Source organism: Rhamphochromis longiceps, linkage group LG4, assembly GCF_057381845.1.
Source record: "Rhamphochromis longiceps isolate RC_006_pf linkage group LG4, R_longiceps_female_GT1.1, whole genome shotgun sequence".
Classification (NCBI taxonomy): domain Eukaryota; kingdom Metazoa; phylum Chordata; class Actinopteri; order Cichliformes; family Cichlidae; genus Rhamphochromis; species Rhamphochromis longiceps.
Window position 1 is genome coordinate 34,563,351 of NC_140560.1, and position 13,745 is coordinate 34,577,095.

Below are 13,745 nucleotides of genomic sequence, written 5' to 3' on the forward strand. Positions count from 1 at the left end.
GGCTGTAATGAGCAGTGACTGCCTTCAAAAACTGGCTAAAGAAAGAATTACATAACCCTCCTACCTCTCATACAGTGTTATCCATACATCAACCACAGAGCTACAACAACCTACAGAGGCTTAAACCTAAAGCAGCTGAGCAGGACATTTAAACTGACGCATTTTACAGGCTGATGAGAACGAGCAGGGTGAAGCGAGCCTTTCTGATGCCAGTCCGATAAAACAATCTGCCTGAATACAAAGGAGACGGGAAGCTGAGCTGGAAAGCAAATCATTAGGCATGTGCAGCATAGTAATTACAGCAGAGGCCTGCACTTACTGATCTCAGTTTCTCCCACCAGCGCGTTTACATATTCAGCAACGCCAGTGAGGCGTTTGCTTGTTTAGTTTTATCAAGAAACAAAAAGTAAAATACCCGAGGACTGGAGGTCACGAGGGTTACGCCGCTGCCTTTGATCTGCCTTTGTAGTTTGGACCTCAGGCCTTTTGTAAAAGTTCAGAAAACAAAGATTTTATTACAGTTTCTCATATCATCCACGACACATTCATGGAATCCATCCTTTTCTCAGATCTCTGAACACAAAACCTTTTATAGCAGAAAACCTCACAAGCTTGCCAAACAGCTTCATCTGCTCAACATCAAACAAAGGTTTCAAATCTAGAAAGCAAGCACTCGAAATAACGCCACTGAGCATTTCACATGTCGAAATATTTAAATGGTGTATATATAGCAGCTGGTTCAGTTTAGCGTAGTGGTAAGCCTACACGCCTTTGAAGCGGGAGTTGTAAGTTTGATTCCCAGCTGGGACATCTGTATCCTGTGAGGGTGCTGGGCTGGAAGACTTGGTAGTAAGCCCTAAATGCGATCGTGATATCGGCTATGGACGGCTATGTGCGAAGATGAAGCCCAAGCGGGGCTCTTGCTAGAACCTCAAGCTCTTTATTCACAAACCAGGTGAAAACAAGTGGCAGGAAATTAATAACCAATTGTAGCTCAGGAAGTAAAGCATGGAGGATAGTTTGATTTGATTTCCAACACCGGATGCAGACAGATGTTGCACACACTCCTCAGAGTAGTTGAGGAAAAATGTGGGCAGAGTTTTTGTAGTATTTAGAACATTTGGAATTGTAGATGAAATTAAGGCACCACCTTCATCAATTACCCTAAAAAAACCCAAAGGATTTGATTTAAATGTCTCTCTTAATGCTTATTCTTTTTAAAGTAAATGTTTATGGGCTTTTGTTGCTTCTATGTTCTGCTGATGTGCTCCTACATTACGTAACAAAGCGTTGCTCCGAGCGTCGTTCACGTCTTTGGTTCGTCTCGGTGTCAGCAGCAGTTTGTGCTGAGCTGCAGAGACGAGAGGAGGGCTGTGCTCAGCCCTAAGACAAGAGATCCGCTCGAGCAAAGCGTGGCTTGTCCTGAGGCAGGAAGTGAAGAGACGGACTGAAGAGGAGGAGTAAAAGACAGTTTGTGTAAGATTAAAGAGGCAAATGTTGGGCTGCTGTGTCCTTATAATTTGGTTTAAAATGACATTTTTACATTAAAAACCCCAACAAAGCATTGGGGTTTAAAAAATTCTTATCCATTTGTTACTTTTCTGACTCTGACCTTGTCCTTTTGTTGGAAGGATCTTAATATGGAAAAGTTCAACAAGCAAGTCATCGAAAGATCAAAATGAACCAATGAAAATGCAAAGGAAATGTTTCATTTTTAGCTCATGTGATGATCACAGCTGTGACTAAAGGTTTAGTTACCATTTCTTTCACTGGAACATCCAAACAGTCCAACTGAAGTTCAACGTTCGGCTTTCTCAGACCATCTAAAGGAGATGGGGGTCTACGCGCCTGGATGCAGCTTCTGCAGGCATACTAACAGTGTCTTCTGATTAAATGCTGAAAATTTCCATTTTCTCATATTCAAATGACCTCAAACAGCACAGCTGCACATGCAAAAATAACGCCATCGCTATGCCACTACCGCCGCCACCGTCTCCAACAGCCAGGCTTTTTGAGCAGGTGAGACCAGCAGCCCGATGATGATGATGTGACGAAGCAGAGGTGTAAGAAACTCCCAAATATAGAAGCCATCTCTGTGACACGAAGGCTATTTCTATCCAAATGAGTCAAACGGAGCTTCAGATACAAACTGTTGAACATAAGCGATGCAGCAGCTTGCGGCCCACATGTCCTCTACCACCAGGGAACAACTCTGAGACGATCGGTGCAGGTCTATAAAAATCAAAGCCTTACCTGATTTAAGTTTGGCCCGGCTCACCTTCAGGGTCACCTTCTCAGGCCTTACTGGACATTTTTAGATCATTCCCTGGAAGTCCTGTTCAGAAAGCTTTCAATGGTAAACATCAACACATTTGGTTGAAACTGAAGAAGCTGACATGGCTTTCATGTGGAGGATCATCTCTGGTAATGAGAGCCCCATCTTCAGCTACAATTGAGTTGGTTTGAGCAGCTTTGAAGCCAGATTTGAGTCCGTTTGAGTTTATCTTCTTCCCGAAAATGAAAATCAAGCCCATCGCAAGTTAACTAGTGATGACAACGGGGCTTCTGAGACATCTAAAATAGCAGCCACGCTAAGAAACCACAAACAGAGGCCACCAGATTTGACCCAGCCTTACGATTTGGTTATCTGGCGTCACTTTAACATCTGGAGTCAGACTAAGCAGTCATAGAAAGGTGGTTATTATCTTGACAAGCAGAGTGTGTTCACATGAAAGTAACCGCGCCAGCAGCATCTGACCAATCAGACACATGGACAGGTAGCAGCAGAGCCACTGATCAGCACTTCAGACTGTGTGTAAAAACTAGTCCTGCCTTCACACTAACGCCCACAAAGAAAAAGAAAGATGTTACAATAAAGAAGTTAACATTACTGAAATTAAACTCACGTCTTACTTATTGGTTACAAATACTTTGAAGACTTGGAGTGAAATAATCTCCTACGATCGTCTTCTATTAAAGAGAGTTTGTTTCTGATCGTTAAACTTCAGATACCAGCAGCAGGATGTTTTCAGTTGTTTATCAGCAGAAAGACTTAAAGTCTGAGAATAAAACTCTTCAGATGTTTTTTTGCCGAACTCACTACCTGCCCTGCAGCATCAACCATTTTGCTCCTGTGTGGGAGCAGGAATGAAATTTCGGCATGAACAACATTAATAAACTTGGCGAAGCTCAAAATCATTCGTGCATTTCCAGTTCAAAACACAGACGAGGCTTCAGTTTAACAGACTTTTATTATATAACTTTAACGATTTAGTAATTAATTAAGAGGAAGTGCAGGCATGAAACCAAACGGACCGTTTCCTTAAAAGCTTTTTAAACATTTCAGTCCAGTAACGACAAACACAGACGGACAGTCAAAGCTGCACTAGGCCACTCCAGCACTGCTAAAGGGTCAATTCACCCAAATCACAACTGATCATTATTATTATTAATTTTAATATTATTGATAATGATATTATTATCATTATTGAGGACAATGCATAGACCCTGGCAAAAGTTAAATCACATTTTAGATTTTTTTTTACCCATTCGCTGAACTTTTTAATCACCAAAACCTCCTCAGGCTGCCTGTTTTGGAAATTCTGACGTTTTCTCTTAGATTTTAAAAATTTGTTTTATATTTTAAAACTGTTTAATTTCATAGCTGCTTAACATAGCTTCCATTGTATTGCAAAGGCTGAATACAACAGCTGAAATAAACTGTAATGGCCCTTTAGCTTTCCAAATTCATCATTATACAAACAACTGAACTGGTTTTTGTCTGGGCTCAGCATCGGTGGTATAGAGTTAGTTACTAGTAATACAAACATTTCCAAATATTTTTCCTGGAATTAAAAAAATTCTTGTGCTCACCAGAGACGTTTTGGCCAAAATTAAAATTATCAGGACTGACAAAACTATTCAAACCAATTTTTAAAGGTGAAGTTTCTCACACTTAAGACACAAAACACTTTTGTTTATCACCTAGCCTTAAATAACAGGAAATTGATAGAAGTCAGCACTGACTAACTGCTGTTTACTGGGCTACAGAGCCCGACTGACTTTTGCCAGCAGGTGGCGCTAATGAATTGACAGTTGAAAAAAAATAGACCTTAAAAAAAGACTATTGAAAGTCGATGATAATTAAGGGGCTGGCAAGAAAGCAATGTTCACGCTTAAGTCAGAAAAAAAATACAAACTTTAGGAATTTAAGTGTAAATTTCTTCCCAAATATACAATAAAATGAGATATGATGTCATTCTTAGATTACAGGGAATTGCAAGTTTCTGCCTTGTAAAATTCACATAAATCATAAATCTTCCATCTGCATTTCTGATTAAACTAATTTTTGGGGTGTAAATTTACTTTATTTACTTTACTACCATAAATATTGTAGATTTTTAAAATACATTTATTAATTGGGTGTTTTCTCAATTGCAAGGGTTTTTTGCCTTTTGTAAAACTCCTAGCATTAAAAGTAAAATCACCCACCTCAGCTATGCATTTAATCCACCCCCTTCAGTGGTAATAATATCCTATCATGTATCCCAGAAGCTTTACATTTATATCTTAGTTCAGCATTTTCCCATCACCCAAATTTCAAACCTCTAAATAAACGTGTGATTTGACTGAACAGACCCTTTAACTTTCCTTTATTTTTATTATTTAAAAAAATCCTTCTATGTGAGATAAACACTGATAAACATCTTTTTAATGGGTTGAATCTTTTCCTCTATTTGGAGAAAAACAAACTCCTGACACCGCTGAATGAAATGTGCTTGACTCTGGTGAATGTGCAGCTTGTTATCTCCATCAGCGAGGACAGGACGCCCTCGTTTCTAACTGTGAATCTTAGCTTAGTGCAGCTTTATTTAAATTTAAATAATTTAAGTAGAAAAGGGAAGAACAGACGGACATAAATAACAGCTGAGTAATAACTAGTAAAATTAGACTATAAAGTGCATCATAGCAAACAGCCGTGCATGCAACTGGAGGAAAATAAATTATGTTATGACTGAACAGGAATAGAAAAGTAGTACAAAAACAGTAGAAAAAAGTGGCCTCATATAAAGATATTATACTCTATACCGTACATCAATAAAGCTTATTTAAACTCTAACGTAATGTTCAAATTATAAACTATCTTTGTGGCTAGTCCAAGTGTGGATCTCCAAGAGGAGGAATAAATAAACACAAACCATCTCAGCTCAGTCCAGTTGGGGTAAGTGCCTGTTAAAGACCTACAGAAACAGAACCAAAGACACTTCTTACTGAAAATAAACCCAAAGTGGCCGCCTGCTTCCATCTGTCTGCCGTAATGGGTGAAACCTTACCAGAAGGTTTGTTCTTCTGCTCGAGCACACACGTACTTTAATTAGTGTTTGCAAAACAAGGGGAAAAAGAAAGATTAACAGCTGAGGTGAAGTCAGGCAGCTCCCGTCGCACCCTGAGGAGATCTGAGGACACAAACACAGGAGGACGACGTCAGGCAAGGACACGATTTTTTTCTTTTTAACGCTTTGAATTCACCTTATTTGGATACGTGACACAACTTTTGGTCCTAAATAAGCTCTTCAAAGTCCCCAGATTCCATTTATCAATTTAAAATGCATTAATAAACAGTGTTAGCACTGCTGCACATCCAGCCCACACACCCACAAAAAAAGGACTCTTAAACCCAAGTTTCATGTCCTGGTTTAAAATACCAAGCCCCCGGGCCTCGGGGGCTTGGGTCCTGGTTGGTGTGTTGCCGGGGTTGTGGGCGGGTGGGTGCATGGGGGCCCGGCCCTGGAGCAGGGTGCCGCCGGTGCGTCGAGCCGCCTGGGGGGCTCTTCATCTGGTGGGGGGGATGGTCACATCTTGCAGGAGCTTTCTTCTCTTCAGGAACTCTCTGCGGGAGGGGGAGATACAGGAGAGGTGGAGGAAGATCTCAGCCTGGGCGTTTACCGTCTTATGTAGTCTGGAAGATGTGTGGATGGTGGGGTGGGTGCAGTTTTCTCTGTGGTGGGGTTGGGTGGACTGTCCAGGGCTCTGTGGAGCCGGAGGGCGCTACTGCACTGGGCCCCGGTCTGATGGGCCTGGGCCCCCCTTCCCTGGCGGGTCGCGGAGGGTGGGAGTGCCTACTGGGGTCAGCGGGGGAGCTGGCCCCAGGGAGGGGTTACCTGCCCCTCCCTTCCTTCCCTCCCCATCTCCAGCTGCCTCCCTCTTCCCGCTCCTCCACAACCACCCACACATGCAGGGCCTTGGAGTGGGGGTATGTCACCAGGGTGCAGAGGAGGCTACCCCCCCCCCCCCCCCTGTCCCCTTCTGGCTGCCTCTGCCTCAATTTTATCCCACAACTTAGACATTCACATTATTCACACTCTCATTACACATACATATAGGATCTTGGGGGTGGGCACAATCACGGAGTCCAAATCACCATCAGGGTGTATACCTCACCCCTGACGTCGTTGCCCACCTCTCAATTTTAAATACACTTAGTCATTGAGGGCTAGCAGGAGGGACTATGCGCTTACCTGCTGCTCCTTGGCAGGTAGCTCCATGCCCTCCTGGGTTTTAATTGCACCTTAGAACACATATGCATCAACACTACAATGAGCGGGTGGAGGGAGGTTTGGAGTCTTCTCCCACCCCCATTCTCTGCGGCCTGCTGGAGCGGGAGGGCTAGTAGGAGGAGTTGGCCGTCCGACTGCGGTCTGGGGTGTGGGGCCTCCCTGCTGCTGCGGAGTCGGGGTGGTCTGCCTCTCCCCACCGCAGGGAAAAGGGTAACACCACCTGGGTCTGGGTGCAATTCCCCCCTCCAGGGGCAAGGGTACCTAGACCCGGTTTGTAGAGTACGCTTGGGGAGTGTGATTGTGTGTACAGCGTCTCTTTATGTCTGTCTCCACGTTAGTTGAGTGTGGAGTGAGTGCATATGAGAGCATGAGGGTGGGAATGGATGTTTGTGTCTGTGTGTGCCTGTATGTCTGTGTCTATATGTCAGGTTGGGTATCAGACGCCACCTCTCTGGGGACACCTCAGGCCCTCCAAGGTTTGGAGGCCTATCTCCACCCACCACCACTTCCCCTGCCGGTGGCGGACTCCCTCAGGTGTCGGTGTGTTGGTGGTTCTTTGTGTCTGGGGGTGGGCGTCCGGGTACACACCGGCTCACTCCTTGGCGGCCGCTTGTCGGGGCCTGGGGCTCGCTCGGGCCCCCTTTGGAGGTGGGGTGCCCCCGGCCTCTCGGCCTGGGGCTCGGTCACTCAGGCACAGCTGGGGGCCGGCGGAGCTCACGGGCGCGTCACTGCAACTCCCCCTGACTTCTGCTCCGCGGCTGCTGGGCGAGCCCTCATCTGGGACTCTCCTCAGCTCTTACTGGGACAGTGGCGCGGCTGCCCCTCTGTTGGTCTTCCATGGTCTCTTGTGTTCTGGGGGCCTCTGGATGTCTGGAGTTTTGATCTCCTCCATACCCGCTTCACACCCTGGAGGACGGGGCTGTGGCCCCCCCACACTCCCTAGCAGATCATTACATGGAGAAACCTTTGGAATGCAAGCATGCTGATCCACACAGGTATGCACACATGGGTATTCACAGACGCGGACTAAAGCTTTCTTGGCTGCTGCCTCAAAGCACACTGTGCGCTGTCTATCTTGCGTGCTGCACAATATCGTTTATTATTTAGTAAATATTGATATCTATGACTAGCTAGTTTATTGTGATGGTGCTTTGTTTTCTCTATTATTATGTTACTCTTTGTTGTTTGCTGTCTCCTCTGTTTGTTTTTTTTGTTTGTTTTTTTTTTTTTCTCCATACAGGTGACCCAGGAGTTCTTTTTTTTTTTTTCTCTCTCTTCCCCCCCCTTCTCACCATCTCTTCTCCCCTTTGGTTTTCTTTCTTTCTCTCCCCCTCTTTCTCTCATTCATTCCCCCTGTCCTATTTATTAAAAAAAAAAAAAAAAAAAATGACAAAGGATGAACTGAAGCTCTGCCATCACGTAATGTCGCATACTGCTGTTTCTGATGTCATTTAAAAAAATAAAATAAAATAAAATAAAATAAAATAAAATAAAAGTAAAGGTCGACAGTACAAACCTCCAGTGCCCTCATATGTCCTCTGTGTCACCTCTTCTGCTGTCTGGTCGCACTTATGAACAGTTTGTTCTGTTGGAGACAAACGAACATCAGCCGCAAATAAAATGCCAAAATCAGGACGTTCACAAAAACAGCTCAGAAAAACAAAAAGAAGAGCAAACGTTTAACTCGTGCTGAGCTTTTAGACAGCATCAGCTACGAGGCTAATGCTAATGGGGTCAAATGCTGCAGTTCCTCTAACGTCCACTTGAGGCTTCAACAGCGAGCCAGTCCCCAACGTGCAACTTTACAGCAGAAATAAACGTTCAGCCTGCTACAGGGTCCAGTTTTGACCTCTGGTTTCATCCTACAGCAGGTGGACTGCTTTCTAAGTCAGCTGAGGCTTAAATTCCAGATGTGGCTGCTGCGACTGACACACTTACTCAAACTCCAGCGCCTCGGACTGCAGCTGGCATCGGCAGCGCTTGTTCTGCTCTGTAGATCTTCTGCAGGCTTGAGGGCCTCGTGAAGCAGGTGGAGCAGAACAAAGACTACTGCCGCCAGCTGCAGTTACAAGACGATGGAGTTTGGGAAGAAATCCACTGGAGAGACAGCCGTTTAAATGAATCAAAGTACGACCTCCTTATAACCATTTAATAAGGCATTTAAGGAAAAGACACTGGACATGCACTTTTGATTTTAACTCTTCTGTTAAATAATTTTAAAAAAACAAAAAAAAAACAGACTAAAATGTTTTAATATCCAGTTAAATTTCAAACTGCTTCTTTGGCCTCGCTGTGTGTAGCATGTGGAAACGTCCCTCTACTTTCACACACGCCTTTAAACATCTGCAAAAAGCAGCAACAGTGACCCCTGCAGGCCAAGCAGCTCCTCACACTCCACCTCATTGCTATGTTTTTACCTTGTGCTCTGGACATCTCATTGAGAAGTTATCCTCATTGAGGACACAGCCTGGAAAAACAAAAGCAGGACATGAAATAACCAAAGGAAAGTCAGTACTGAGCATCACCGAAGTGCTGAACTCGTACCCGACTGGATGGCACATCTGTAGTGATAATTCCTGGGGCAGCCCTTCTGGAAACAGCCCATTATTGCGCCTGTTTGCTGGCAGGTGGAACAAATCTAAAAAAAGAAAAAAGAAAAAAAATATTTAAAAAATATTCATATATTTATTCTGGCTCTCTGATAAGAGTAGCTCTGCATGATTAAACAGTTCAGAATAATCCATATTTATGGCTGGCTCTCAGAACAGACATCTCCTCCTCACTTTAAGCCAGCTTTCTTCTGATTGGCTGTGTGTCGGAGATGACCCCATGAGGGATATCCACTGTTTATGACATCACACAGAGCCATGAGAAGAAAAGAAAAAAAAAGTCTGTACCTCAGTGTTTGGGCTTTGAGGAGCTACTTGCTCATACACTGACCTCATAATGTGAAACTGTGAATGTTCATAAGAAACACGACCATCTTTGGGACTTTCAATAGATTAAAAAAAGAAAATCGTGTGATAAGGATCATATGTTCTCAGAACTCACCGTTTCCTGCGCGAGCCGCGCTCCCTCCTCCAACCCGTACAGCTTTCCTCGGATAAGGAAGACGCCGGCAGACCAGATGCCGCAGTCCTCGTGGATCCAGCACTCATCCAGGTGAAGAGGCACCTTTGGGGAGGCGTTGCCATCAGCAGCTCTGCTGTCGTCTGAGGGATTTACCCCTCGGCTTTTAGAGAGTCCGTTTAGCTCCTCCTTCTGGGCGTCCACGCTGGGATAGTAGGGGCCGTGAAGGTCCCCAAGGCCCATGACGTTGGCGGTGTGGCCGCACAGACAGCAGAACAGCGATGACTCGCACCGGCTGTCTGAGCTGAGCCGACCCGGCTGAAAACAGGAAGTGTTGGGAACAAACCCGGACAGAGACTTGCAAGCAGCCCGCCTCCCTCCTTCGCTGCTCCGAACAGTTGCCTCCTCCTCCCGGTAGTTGACCACAGTGCACGCTCGCCGCTCCAGGTGAACAAACGGGCAGAAACCGCCCGATTTCTTCTCCTTTTTGTCCTCTTTAGTTTTCACATATTTGAGCTTGATCTCAGTCTCTGTCGGAGAAAACAGAGACGAAGGCCCAGTCTGACGGCGGCGTTTGGTCCGCCACCTTGCGACAGTTTTTTTGCTCGCCACCGCACTCCTACAGGCTGAAGCATTCTGGTGCGGTGGCGGCGATGGTGGCGGGATCCTACGCTTCTGTTTTGTTCTTCTTAACTCTTTTGTTTTAGGAACTGCAAGCGGCTTCTTTCGTTTGTGATTAACGGTTTTTGCATTTGAAGCTTCGCGCTGATGCTGCGTCTCAATCTGCGGGGACTTCCTGTCCGTCCCAACATCTGCGTCAGACTCCTCTGAATGGCTTCTTGCTCTTTGTGGCGACTTCACCAGCAACTCGTCTGAGCTAGACACCCTCAAGACGTAGTCCATCACTTCATCGGAGTCGCAGCTCTCGTTGTATATACCCACAGCGTCGTGTTTGACTCGCCTGCTCAAGCTATGACGAGATACGTTACAGGTGAGCGGCGGGATTTCTGAGGCCGGCCTTCGTATCCTAGCGCTGCGGCGGACTTCGCTTTGCGGCGCTTTTTCGCTCTCACTCTGAGGAGGAGGAGTCTTCTGGTAGCATTTGTTTTTCTTCTTCTGATCAGTGACAGAAACTTCGATGATGTCGCTGTCATCGCTGGAGATGTCGACCGCAGATTCAGCTGTGTTGGCGTAAACGGCACCGAGGTCGGATAGGAGGACGACGGGCCGGGTGTGATGTACAGGAATGTCCACCGAGCTGTCCGAGGAATCTTCCGAGTACGAGCTGTCAGGGCTGGGCGAGCTCAGAGGCTGAGGTAGGTGGTAGCACGCTCGCTCTTCGTCGAGTGAGGACGCGGCGGGGGACAGGGGCTCCACCATGTGTGCCACGCCGTCCTGCATGAAAGAGCCGCACAGGAGCGGCTCCTTCGCAGCGGACACGAGGAAGATGACATCAGAGCCGCTGTCGCTCTCCTCTCCACCGCTGCTTTCAGGAACGGGGCCACCGCTCTGCTCGGGCCCACAGAAACCCCGATGCCACAGGCTGCCATGGACTCCGTCGTGGTACAGATCCAGCCCTGGACCTAGCGTCGAGTTCATGTAGCCCCCCAAAGACTCTGGGCCGTCCTCCATGTCCCTGCAGCGCACGGGCGCTCCTGGCTGCGTGGAGAGCGAGCCGTAGGAGGAGGAGGAGGCTCTGGATCTGTACGAGGAGGCGAGATCTGTGCTCACTGGGCGTCTGTGGTACCACTCGGGCTTCTTGGCCAGGTCCATGGCTTCAGCGTGGCTGCGGGTCAGTGGGTTGTAGCTCTTTGACAGGTCCATCGCCATGAGAGGAGGATCCTGGGAGGACACATCCATCACTGCAACACACAGACGAGCAAAACCCTGTGATCCAGTTAGCACAGCTTCCCAGTGATTAAAGAAAAACACCCCAAAAACACACAGATTGAAAACTGAAAACAGTCAAACCAGAGCAACTGAAACTTTAAGAGCTGTTTTGTTAGTGGGTAACAAATAAGTTAACATTTAAAGCCACGTGTGCAACTTAAAGAATATTTATGGAACAGACAAAAACAATCAGTTCAGTGTTGGTAAACAATGGATGGTCATATGACCTGTTTGTTATTAATATGAGTTTACAGGTAAATGGTATAATAATAATAAAAAATGTATTAGAAAATAAGCATACAAACGCAGATCTGCATAGACCTTTATAGCATGAACACATTACGATAAATCAATGAAAATTTATTTTATTTTTTTAAATTTCTGCTGTCAGTCTCCAGGATTATCAGTAACAGTGATTGGCCCACAGTGACACTGTAATCCATCATTCAATTACACTATCCTTCTTTTTGCCTTTGTACAGCTATGACTGATTACAGACTGACCATGATGCATTTCTGTTTTGTATTTTTGAATCATTTCCCCCCAAAAGCCACGCAATCAATAAAGTTAGACACGAAGTATCATTCCTTTTTTTAAATTTGCATTTTGTTCTTTTTCTTTTTTTTATCCGTGATAATCGTGACATGAAAGCCAGCTCCTATCCAAGAAATATAAGACGATAAAGGATTTAGTTTCACAGTATCGTCCTTTCTAATCAAATTTCGATGTAGATGTAGCTTACTATTATTTTATTTATTTAGCCGGACAAGCAGTAAAATATAAGCTACTTTTAAATAATACACAGGAAATAAATGTAAATATCACAATAATTTATATCTGATGACTAAGGATATGGCTGTAGTGACTGATGGATGAGAAAAAAACCCAACTAATTAATCGATAAGTTATGTCAGCTTTTCCTCTAACAGGTAGGCCCGTTCACTCAGATGCCTCCTAAAACCTGCCTGTTACAGATGTTTTGCTGTTGTCAAACAGCTGGGGATCTTACCCCTGAGGTGTGGGCGGTTGGGGCGGACCTCCCCGATCCTGACACTGCGGACTTTAGGGTGACACCTTCCCCGGAGCAGCGCGAGTAGCGCGGTTAGCTAACGCAGCTCTCCAGGCCCATGGCCCGGACTGGATGTAAACAGCAGCGACGCCAGCCCCAGCTCATGCTAGCCGGACAGCAAGCCGACGTCGGCCCGCTACGCTGCTCCAAAACGCAGCCGATACTTGACGCGACGATGACCCGTGAACATTTCCGCGGAGGTGAAATCCACCAGGTAAACCCCGACCTGCTGCTACCATCGGTATTTTAAAGTTGTCATCATGGACGTCTCTTCCCTCCTTAGTCAAGCCACCGCGAAATAAAGCGGAAAAGAAGGTGGCGTCTTCAAAATAAGAGCTTCAGGAAACCGTCAACATCTATTTGTATTTCAACTTCGTGTCACCTTTGCAGTCACACCGAGCTCAGCACTTCTGTTTTGTTTGATTGAAAACTTTGTTTGTAATCGTGACTTCACCAAAATATCTGTCACTCATGTTTTTTTGATCATTTTCTTTTTAGTATACTTATACTGAAGACTTATTTCACACTTTACCAAACTACTATCCCATATCACCCATAACATCCCCCCCAAAATCTACAAATGTGCAGCTCTATGGGCGATTGTTTCTGCCACTTTTGTGGTGAAGACTTTTGTGGAAAAAAAAATGTGCCAGAAACAAAATTTCCTAAAGTATAGAATTTTGCATATTAATAATTTATTAACTGCATTCTTTTCAATAGTACTATGTAAAATTATGTTCATGGAAATCTGAAATAAACTCCGTCACACAAATGGGGCTTTTATTGTGAAATATTCACTTGGAAATCACCTTTAACTTTTTCAGGTATCTTCACTCACTCCTTCTAGCTTTCACATTCTGATTCTTATTTACTGCTGCATCTTCACAAGATGTCAGAATAACTTAATAAAAAAAACTGTTACATTTATCTATTTATTTTTGGTACAAATTATTGCTGTTTTTTATTTTAATTAGAGGCAAAATGACGAAACATGTAGCTCTATGATACGGAGGACCACAACTGCCAAAATAAAGGTAAATGTGTTGATAAAAACTTCTTATATACAGTGGTCCCTCGCTATAACACGGTTCACCTTTCGTGGCCTCGCAATTTTTTTTTTGTGCAACTTCGCATGCTTTTTTTTTTTTTTTTTTTTTTTT

General features: G+C 44.9%; 1 protein-coding gene across 3 annotated transcripts; it reads right to left on the bottom strand.

Moving 5' to 3' along the window:
• Nucleotides 1-3,238: 3,238 nt before the first annotated feature.
• Nucleotides 3,239-13,193, bottom strand: LOC146672184 (uncharacterized). 3 transcript variants are annotated; one of them, XR_014911538.1, is made up of 7 exons: nucleotides 12,526-13,193; nucleotides 9,609-11,488; nucleotides 9,102-9,195; nucleotides 8,975-9,024; nucleotides 8,074-8,142; nucleotides 6,519-7,496; nucleotides 3,239-5,456 (listed from the first exon to the last, which is right to left on the bottom strand). XR_014911538.1 is itself a non-coding variant. In XM_085404710.1 (6 exons), exons 2-5 carry the CDS (start codon nucleotides 11,484-11,486, stop codon nucleotides 8,101-8,103), a joined length of 2,064 nt encoding a protein of 687 aa, XP_085260836.1. In that variant the 5' UTR covers nucleotides 11,487-11,488; nucleotides 12,526-13,192; the 3' UTR covers nucleotides 3,239-5,456; nucleotides 8,074-8,100. The 3 variants fall into 3 exon arrangements, 1 of the variants encoding a protein (XP_085260836.1); XR_014911537.1 differs by lacking the exon at nucleotides 6,519-7,496 and having other exon boundaries at nucleotides 3,239-5,240; nucleotides 5,334-5,456; nucleotides 12,526-13,192; XM_085404710.1 differs by lacking the exon at nucleotides 6,519-7,496 and having other exon boundaries at nucleotides 12,526-13,192.
• Between the last annotated feature and the right edge of the window lie 552 nt (nucleotides 13,194-13,745).

Bases quoted from the DNA above. Each gene is read 5' to 3' on its own strand.
- LOC146672184 (XM_085404710.1), bottom strand. From the start codon at position 11,486: ATGGATGTGTCCTCCCAGGATCCTCCTCTCATGGCGATGGACCTGTCA. The intron at 9,025-9,101 runs GTACGAGTTCAG...TTGTTTTTCCAG, and splicing joins CAGATGTGCCATCCAGTCGG to GCTGTGTCCTCAATGAGGAT. The intron at 8,143-8,974 runs GTAAAAACATAG...TGTCTCCAACAG, and splicing joins TGAGATGTCCAGAGCACAAG to AACAAACTGTTCATAAGTGC.